This window comes from Penaeus monodon, chromosome 43 (assembly GCF_015228065.2).
Source record: "Penaeus monodon isolate SGIC_2016 chromosome 43, NSTDA_Pmon_1, whole genome shotgun sequence".
Taxonomy (NCBI): Eukaryota; Metazoa; Arthropoda; class Malacostraca; order Decapoda; family Penaeidae; genus Penaeus; species Penaeus monodon.
This window is the reverse complement of record NC_051428.1, coordinates 17,363,997-17,373,996: the sequence shown is the minus strand read 5'-3', so window position 1 is coordinate 17,373,996 and position 10,000 is coordinate 17,363,997. Positions and strand designations below refer to the sequence as shown.

Sequence of the window (10,000 nt, the reverse complement as noted above, 5' to 3'; positions counted from 1 at the left end):
TACATCTGTTCAGTCATACTGCAGTTGCATGTTGCCCCTTCTTCTTGTGTATTAGTGTACCTGTCTCTTTATCAGATGATACAGTACATCATGTTGCTCAGTGCTTGTCTGTCTTCCTGTCTGTTTGTTAATTGTAGGTGACACTGGCCTGTCTGTTATATCCTACTGATCCATCTGTATACCACTTTCTGCATGTGTGTCTGTTGTAAACCATTTTTCTATTGTGGGTCTTTGTGACGGAATGAATGAACCTGTAAGTCACTTCTTAAATGTTAGATACTAACGTTTAAGGTTGATATTTTTACACATCTGGCTGTTTCCAATTTGGTATGTTGTTTGATATATTACTCATAGATTTATATTTTAGAAGTTTTGAAAAAAAAATTTATATGTTAGTATTGACATGTTATTCACCCCTTCCATCCAGGTCGCACGGTAAAGCCATACATCCTAGACCTTGAATCTGCCAACGGGACATATGTCAACAACCGCCGCATTGAACCGCGCCGGTACGTAGAATTGCTCGAGAAGGATGTGGTGAAGTTCGGCTACAGCTCAAGGGAATACATCCTCCTGCATGAGGGCTCAAAGGGCGAAGACCAGAACGCGCCTGATACGGGTATCGACCTCAGCCCTGTGTCCCTTCTCAGGAGTTAGTTGAGGGGGAGGGGGAGTGTCTACCGAAGTTAAGAACAGAAACATAAACAATAAAAGAACAAAATACAAAAAATATATATATACAAGAATCTATTTTTACCTTTTGAAAACATCCCCTCTCATCCCTCACATGTATTTTCTTTTTTTTCTTTTTTTTTCTTTTTTTTCATCTTTTTCTTTTCTCTACGCAACAAGTGACTTTCGTATATATATAGGAATCTTCAGTGCCATGATGTGAATGGTGAGGATGATGATTAGTGTTGAAAACATTAGTTTAGGAGAGACAAAATATTCAGAAATCTCAGTCAGTAAAGATTAAAAAAAAAAGACATGAACTATACTGTAAATGTTTGGATTATTTTCTTTCATTTTTTTCTTTCCATTGAGAAGTTAAATCTACAGGAAGTGACAAGTTCCTGCTTCCAGATGTGACTTTTTTTTTGTTGTGGCCTGCAGTACAAAACAAACACTTAAAACACTTATGAGATCCATATATAAGATTTTAAGACAAATGGTATTTCATTTGATCATGACAAAAGTGTCAGGGGATATGGATTATGAAAAGTGTCAGATATTTTACATGTGTCTTTTGTATATTATTCTGCTTCATTCTCTCTCTCTCTCTCTCTCTCTCTCTCTCTCTCTCTCTCTCTCTCTCTCTCTCTCTCTCTCTCTCTCTCTCTCTCTCTCTCTCTCTCTCTCGCACATTCGCTCACTCGCTCTCTCTCCCTCCCTCCTTCCTTACTTTTTCCTTTTTTTTTCTCATTTCTTGCAAAAGTATATATATAAAAAGAATCATAGTGTTTGTAACAAGAAAAGAATGTGTTTGTCTCTATAATTTGTCTCAATACAGTAAGATCATTATTCAGTATATTTGTGAATATCACAAGACATAATATATATTTATTGTGACCAAGACATCTCTCTTTTTTTTATTTAATTTTTTTTATTCCAGAAATATCTTCATTTAGTTTTTCTTATCATCAGGAAGTCGGTGATATTTTGACCACACAATAGGGATTATCCTTTATTGTCAGGAAGCATTTGATATTTGTATGCTCTCATATTCTGTATTGAATATCCTTTGGTATTCATTTTTGTATTCCTTATTGAATTGCTGGACAGATTCAGTAATATTGGAAAATTGATCTTACTTGTACTTATTTTTATGGGATTGTGGGTTTTTCCAAAATGGTTCTAAATCATCCCTAAATAAATATCCTTTTTTTAAAATAAAGACATGTTTGATTTCTTGAACACAGAAGCCCCATTTTAAGCATTTGTGAGTACATATATTCCAGGAAAATATAACAATGAGTGAATATATTCACAGAGCAAGAGATAATAAAGACCAGTCTAAGTCATCTCCTGCACTGTGAAGATATTCATTCCCACTCATATCTCTTCTACAATTGTTGCAATGAACACAGGTCAAATGTAACAGCTTGACAGGAACAAGCTTGGGGTATTTCCCATGATATAATATGCTAAATATTGTTTTAGCAGAAGAGGTATAATTCCTTCCACTTCCAAGTTCACCAGTAGGAGTTGACACAAAAGCCCCTCACTGCCTTGTTTCAGATGCAAGAGATGATATTGGGAGTTAGCACAATAGCAATGCTGCTCTGAATAGGAGTGGAGGCACATGGACATCACATAGAGACAAATTGCCTTGTGTTTTGATTAGTTTATAATCTATACTGCAGTCATTTCATCCAGACAAATAATGGTTCAGGAAATGATAAAAAATACAGTAATGTTTCTATGTGATACATATGTTATAAGACAAATGGCAAGTACAACATGAAATTTTATTTTATTTCTTAATTTTTACTTTTTTTGTCAAAGTAATTATTTTAGTGATCAGATATAACTTCTAATTAATATACTGCATTCAAGCACTTTAATTTCTTCCACTGGTCATTTCCCTGGTTCAAACTAAACCACAGAATTAGCTAAGTATTACCAAAAAACACAGTTTCTGATAAATATTGAAGACATTAGTGTCGGTGAAAAATTATTCATTATACCATCAGAAAGAATAAGTTATTATAAACTTTGTGCCATGAGCACTAAATAATAGATAGATTTGGCCCATATTTCATCTCAGTGACACAAACACTATCACTAGCCAACTTACACAAATCTGTTTAAAAAATAATTTGTATATCAATGCAGACACTTTTTTTCTTTCTTTCTTTCTTTTTCTCGCTATCTTTTCCTTCCTTTAAACTTTTATAACATTATAATTCCACTTTAAAGCAAATAGATCTTTATTATAGAAAAAAAAAGTTAGAATTTTCCGTGTATATATTTCTATAAAGCATAAAACATGTCTACAATTCTACTGAGAGCATTTCACTGTACTTTATTATTACAAAACACATTTTCTAAAGATTGTTCTTTAAAGTTATATGAATTCTGAACTTTGTGTTTTTCATTATTATGACAGTTAGATTTACTGACCTTCTATATATTTTTTTACAATGATGACAAGGTATACCACAACAGATGTACTAAATGGATATTCAAAGTCATAATGGTGCAGAAATTTACAAGTATCCCAAAGTAGTCCTTGCTCCTTGTCAAGTTGAGCAAATGAAATATTCATCCTATAGAAATCCACTGCATATCAACTATTGAAACGTCTTTTCACATCACTTAATCACACGTTATTTTCTCTTAGTTTCTCTTTTTAGTTGGCATCTGCAAATAAGTCTCCTGATTCTTCATCTGCTCCTTTCATAATCAAAACTCACTGTGACAAGAGACAAAATACAGAAATAAAGATAATGTTACACTTATTGTTGAACATTTTGGTGTTAAGTCATTAGAATTATGCTGTTTATTATAACCAAACTTATTATATATCTTGCATCTGGAATTATTTATTTCTGTTAAGTTTAGTGACATTTTATAACAATTACTTGAATATTACACCATCATGGTTGTGTCACTCATAATAAAATGTTATTTAGTTTTCTAGTATCTGGAATCATGCATTTTCATTCTTTCAGGGCAGGATTTATAATTAACGCTTCACTATCACAGAGAATTACATCATTTTTTAACTTCAAAATCTTAATGGTTAATGGTTAATGGTTAAAAGCAAGATAAATGTGCTAGACATCTAAGGTCATGTAGCACTATAGTTAATGTTAGGGAAGGGTGGTTGAGTTAGTGATTAGTTGTCTAAGCTGGGCAAAGGAATTGGTGAGTGAAAGGGTTAGGGTCGGGTATGGTAAGGAGTTAGATTAGATGAAGAATATGTATGCGTTTGAGGAAAGAGAATAGGTTGTTGAAGCAAAAAGTGTGGGATTCTGTAAGGATGTCTGATAGGTGGGGAGGTCGGTGAAGGGGGGATAGGTGGGGGAAAGCAGAGGTACGAGTTGTTTCAAAATGTGGGCACGGCAGTAGGATGTGTGGGACTGGAGTGTCTGGTGGTGTGTATTGACTTTATGAGAGTTAATGAGTTACATAAGGGATTCACGTGCGTAAGGAGGGAGTGGAAGGGATAGAGGGGATGGTGGAGGGTTAATGTGGGCGGGGATGGGCTGTGTTGGGAGGGGGTAGGAGGATAGGGTGTAGGGGGGATATCGTTAGGAGGAGGATGGATATCAGCAGTTACTTGGAGTGTGGAAGGAGCAGGAGTTGTAAGATTTGGAGGTTGAGTTTCAGTTTTCATTAGGTAATCTTGAATATTTTCAATGGTTTCTTCTTCTGAGTTGGTTCGGGAGTTTTGGGGGATAAAGGACTTCTTGTGAGGTGGGGAAGAGAGGACTGGTGTCTCAAGCATAGGAGCAAAGGAAGGTGGAGGTGATTGTGTGGTAGGGGAAGAGGGGGTGGAACGTTTGTTCTGTCTGTTACGGGTAGTGCGAGGAGGGAGAGGGGAAGGTGTTGGGATTGTAGTGGTGATTGAAGTATCTGTAGTAGAGATTGGAGTGTCTGGATTTAGGATGGCAAGAGTTTGACTGGGGAAGGTAGGAGGTAGAAGAGGGGGGGTGGGTTTAGGAGAATTGGTAGAATGAGCAGTATTACTGGAGAAAGGAGTAAGGGAGAAACCACGTCGACGTGCTTCTTGTCTGGCTTCACGTAGTGTGAGTCCAAGTTTGAATCTGAGAGTTGCTACCTCAGACTCAAATTTATAGGTGGGACAACCCCTATAAAATACGTTATGGGGGCCGCCACAGTTGGCACATGTGTGTGATTGTGCAGGGCAGTTAGATCGGGTATGGCCAGGTTGGGCACATAGTGGGCATCTGGCTGTGGAACGGCAATGTTTGGCTGGGTGTCCTAGACGCCAACAATTTTGGCACTGACGTGGAGGAGGTTGGTATGGACGAACAGGGAGGGATTCTCCTCCTATGTAGACGTTAAGGGAAGGTCATGCCTACGGAAGGTAATTTTGGCTATGTTAGTGGGTTTTTTTCGATGACCTCTGGGGGGAATGGAGTAGCATTGTACTGATGTTGCATCATAGTCTGTGAGACAGGCAAGTAGATCTTCTCCACAATCTGACCAATCTTTGTCATAGATTGGGCAATTTGCTGGGGAGATTGAAACTGTTCCGGTGCAAGTATTGAGGGTTGGATGGGGTTCTGCAAGGATGGGGTTACCATATAGGTCTGTTAGTTTTGTTAATGCTATAGCTTGGTTTTCGGATGTTACTGTGACAAGACGGGAGCGGTCGGGTCAGCTACGGAAAGAGACTTTACCTACTTGTTTTTGGAGACATTGTTGGAAGAGAAGGGTGTTGTCAGAGTAGGGAGCTGTGGGAGGGATCACGAAAAATCGGTCCCATTTGGCTGCGCTGAAGAGGGTATTCAAAATTGTTGTAGAGATAGGGGTAGTCGAAGGGCGGGGGCGTGACGAAGATGGAGTAGTGTTAAGGGAGGTAGTGTTATGGGGAGGTGGGCAATAAGGCTGTAAAGTATTAATAAGGGAGGATGGGGTGGTTGATGTTGGAGGTTGTGGGGGTAGAGGTGTTGAAGTTGAGATTGCTGGGAGAGTGGAAATGTTCCTTAAGGGTTGATTGTTGGCTACTGTACTAGTAGGTATTGATGAGGGGGTAGTTATTGCAGTGTTCGGAGCCGTGGTCAAAGGAGAGCCTGGGGTCAGGGAATCTGGTGGGTTTACATCGTTGGGGCTATTTGATAAAGGGGCAAGCCTCATTGCCCCTAATAGTGGGGATAAGTTTTCATTACTGGCCATGGTAAGCCTGGATTATGTTGGGGATAAAAACAGTCCACCCCTCAGGGTCCCCTTGAGGGGTAAGGGCTAGATAACTAAATCAGGGGAATACTGTGCCCATGGCTCCCTCAGGCCGTTCAGGACTGGCACAAAGTCAGCCTTTCATCCTTTCAACACGGCTCTCACACCTTAGGAGGTGGATAGCAGAAGGGTTTGGTGAAGGGACAGAAACGAAAAGTGGGAAGGAAAATAAAGACCATGCAAAATTAGTTGAGTCGAGGGCTGAGTCCCAAGGTTGGGGAGTTCCCCATCATTGGGTCCCAGTCTCCACCTCCTAAGCCCCCCCACGACAACAACGGGCAAGAGATTGGGGGAGTCAAAATCTTAATAAAGCATCATTTTTTCAAGTATTACTCCATCCCACTCACATCTCTGCTTCTTTCATTACTGCACCCAGTCCATACACCCACGCCCTCCTTTTCTTCACCACACTGAACAGCTCAGGATAGAAAAAAAAATAGTGGTCACGGATTAAGTTTTTAATACATTTCCCCTCTTTACTGGGCCTTTAAGTTTTCAGCTGAATTTTTGCTTGTACACCTTCTAATAGTCAAACAGATCCTGTATATTGTGAAGAGGGATATTTCTGTGGGAGCAAATACCACTATTATTGTTGTACACTCAACATGGTACATACATAACAAATATCTCACCATATATATTCTCATCTGCAGAACCATTGATAGCAATCAATATGGTGACATAAACTTGCACATATTTTTAACTGCAGATGTGCAGTTTTTACATAAACTATACATTATCAAGGATTTAGATAAAAACACTTTTTATAAGTCCATATAATTTCTTGAGGCTCTCTTTATTCTTTCTTTTTCAAATAAAAAAAATATATATATACACACTGCTGTTCAGCCAATCACCTTTCGTGACAAGAAACAAGGTTACATAAAACAATTTCTGGTTTCAACAAGTTAATGTAGCTATTGATTATAAGTCTTTAAGGACCTAATTTCTCAGATATCAGAAAATGTAAACAAAATATTTCTGGTTTACCTTTAATCTGTAAAGTAAAAGATCAAGAATAAAAAAAAATATTTATATAATAATTTCATTGTGCCTTGTAAAATATACAGATCTATTTTGGCAATATTAATCATAATCTATATCCCTAGAAAATGAACACAAAAAAATTATGAAATATTTTTATTCTCTGATTTTTAACCTTAAAGGACAATATAGAGCAACCATTTAATTAAGAATGGCTGTCACAGACACCGAAAGATGCAAGAATTGTTCCACTGAATGGCAAGAGTTGTTCCACTGTTGTATTTCCATGTTGTTTATTGCAGTCTTCCTAATTGTTCCATCCTGTGGGAGCAAACCGCATGGCACTTTCATATTAAAGACCATGTGGTTTACAAGACAAAAGACCTTTTATCTATTAATTTTTACTCTGTTCCCATCCTGTACAGAGAGGAAGCTCTGAATTCCTGTGTCCTTTTAGAGGTTAATAGAGAAAGAGAACCTAAAACAATTGCTAATGCTGGTTTACCAGATTTATTGTTTGCGCTTTCATAATTAGTGAGAACCAAAAGCTTAAAGCATTTCAATTACATCTGATCAGAATGAAGCTTGAATTAAGGTATATAGCACTATGTGACCACACAACTCTTTGTGTTTACATGGTACTCATGGCATGATCAACCTGAACCTGCTTGGGATATCAATACAAACAATGCCATGCCCACTGTGAGTTTAGTTCATTAACTGCCTTTACACACAGATAGCTCTAAAGTCACATATATGGCTTCACAAGTACTTAGTCACAAAGGAATCAATTACTAGCACTACACTTGTTTACCTTTTTCCTTGAGTTCTGGAAATATTCTCTAGCCTTACATTGCAATTAATAATGTTAATAACATTATAATAATTATAATGTCTATAAAAACATAACAGTATCAATATTTATAGCATTAGTGAAAAGACATTTTTACAAAGAACTCAGGGAAAGGGGAAATCAGACGAGGTCATGAAGACTATTTATTGAATTTTTAGTGGCTAAGCACTTGCGGAAATATTTATAGGAAGAGCATCTCACAAAAGAAAACTTAAGCTAAACTTACATTTTCACGGGGTTTACATTTACAATTCAGAATTTGAACATAAATATATAACAAAACTTAAATGTTTACAGAATGCATTTACCTCGATGATATACAGACTGAGGATTTTCCTTTTTTTAATATCTTATTATAAAGTTTATTTTCTTTTATTCTGGGTATAATGGCCTGCAAAATGAGCATCATGAAAAGATCTTTATTCTTTTCATTTTAGCATTTTAACCAAAGATCAATAAGATGTTATCACATCTGGGTTATGATATTATGCACATTACAAAGTCTCCATGTCTGTATAAAATTTCTCTGTTGATATATTTCTAAATTCCCTCATTTAAATGAAGATGCATCTTGGAGGAAGAGGAGGAGAGAAATGAGAAAGAGAGAAGAAACAGTGAAGAACAAAAAGGGAGGAGAGGAAAATGCAAAGATGCAGAAGAAGAAGAAAGAGATAAAAAAAAAATACAGTACTTTCAGATGAAACCACATAAATACTAATACAGAGAAATATTCAACAGCATCTTCTGAGGTCTAGAGTACATAAACAGTCCTGACATCTGATGGTGAAATTATCTGACTGCATTGATGCTGGTGTTGGACTGGCTGACGAGGGTATGCAGGGTTTCCGTCACGGAAGATGGCTGCGTGGAGTGTCGCATGATTGCCTTCTCTCTCTCAGCTAGTTCCTCACATATGTTGGACGCATCCTGTGTCGCCTTTAAGACCTGAGGTAAAGGTTGTAAAGTGGCACTGGTTATGAAAAATGTCTAAAATATGAAAAAAAAAAAAATACAACACATCCCTCTATCACTCTCTTTTTGTCTGGTATCTTTTTCTCTCCTTTTATGTGACCCACCCACTCTCTACTTATCCACCTATCCACTCATCATCCCTCTCTCCCACCTACCAAAACCTGTATCCACCCACCTTGGTTAGCGCTGCCAGTTTTGTATTGGCTTCATGAATGAGTGGACCAGTGTTGGGCAGCTCCAACTGCTGGGTGGAAGTTGTCCAGGGAGCAATATATGCGCTGTAGACACCTTGCAGTAGTTCTTGCTGTTTGCCAAGATCGGCTATGCTGCTGCACACTTTGGTCTGAAGTTCTTTTGGGTCTGAGGACGATTCAGCCTTCCATCTCTGAAATGATTAGTTGTTTAATGGGATCAGAGTCTCTTCTTTTCTTTTCTTCTTTCTTTTAAACTGCTAAATTACATTCCTTCTACATAAGCAATAGTGTGCTTTGTTCACTCTTGTATTTGGAAATTTCAGTCATAGAAATGTACCATTTTTACAAAACAGAAAAGGCACTTTAGAAACTTACGTTGTCCATAGCATCGTACATTTTCTGGCACTCCTTGAGCTTCTCTTCCGTCTCACCCAGCAGCTCAGAAATGGGAATGCGCTGGCCGTATTTACACCAAGCACGGTATTTTTCCCTCTGGTCACCTGGGACTACGTTCACACCACCTTCCTGAACACCAAGACAAATATTTATACTGTTATGTAATTACTCCTAAAGACAATTCACAATTTTCAGATCTCAGAGGGGGAATAAGAATCACATAGCATCATATTCTACCTACAATCTTTCCACTTCTGAATGGGGGAAGAAAGAAAGAAAGAAAGAAAGAAAGAAAGAAGAAAAAAAAAAAAAAAAAAAATCACTTGAGAGAAATTTTTTCTTCCCAACCAATGTACAAAATCACTCAATCAAGAAACAAAAAACAAAAGTCATAATCAAACTCACAAACAAAAATCTCGAAGTAAAATGCAAACCTTCAGAATTAACTGCAAATGCGGTGAATGGGACATCTGGTCCATAAGGCTATCGGCAGCATAAGACTCGGACTGCTGGTGTGCAGGGAGGGGCGGGAATCGGCGAAGGTTGTAAATGCTCTCCAGGCATCCTAGCCAAAACTTGTACTGGGTCCCTGGCGGCGCATTGCCCTGCGTAGGATGAGATAGGTTTATTGGAGTTTATTGCACCTATTGTAATTTGGCAATATTAAGATTCT

The 10,000-nt window shown here is 37.8% G+C and overlaps 2 protein-coding genes across 2 annotated transcripts in view; one reads left to right on the top strand and one right to left on the bottom strand.

The window, feature by feature from the left end:
• The window catches only part of LOC119568295 (smad nuclear-interacting protein 1-like), an 8,560-nt gene extending 6,666 nt beyond the window's left edge, over positions 1-1,894 (top strand). Inside the window, exon 6 of the mRNA XM_037916753.1 lies at positions 428-1,894. Coding sequence (XP_037772681.1) covers positions 428-657 — 230 coding nt within the window. The 3' untranslated portion in view covers positions 658-1,894. The remainder of the gene's footprint in view (positions 1-427) is intronic.
• A 4,795-nt stretch (positions 1,895-6,689) lies between these two features.
• LOC119568377 lies at positions 6,690-9,932 on the bottom strand (the record flags this gene model as incomplete). Its single annotated transcript, XM_037916849.1, is given in 4 exon segments — positions 6,690-8,710; positions 8,913-9,122; positions 9,307-9,456; positions 9,762-9,932. Coding segments are annotated over 4 exon segments (687 nt in total), but the record flags the coding sequence as incomplete, so codon positions are not given.
• Between the last annotated feature and the right edge of the window lie 68 nt (positions 9,933-10,000).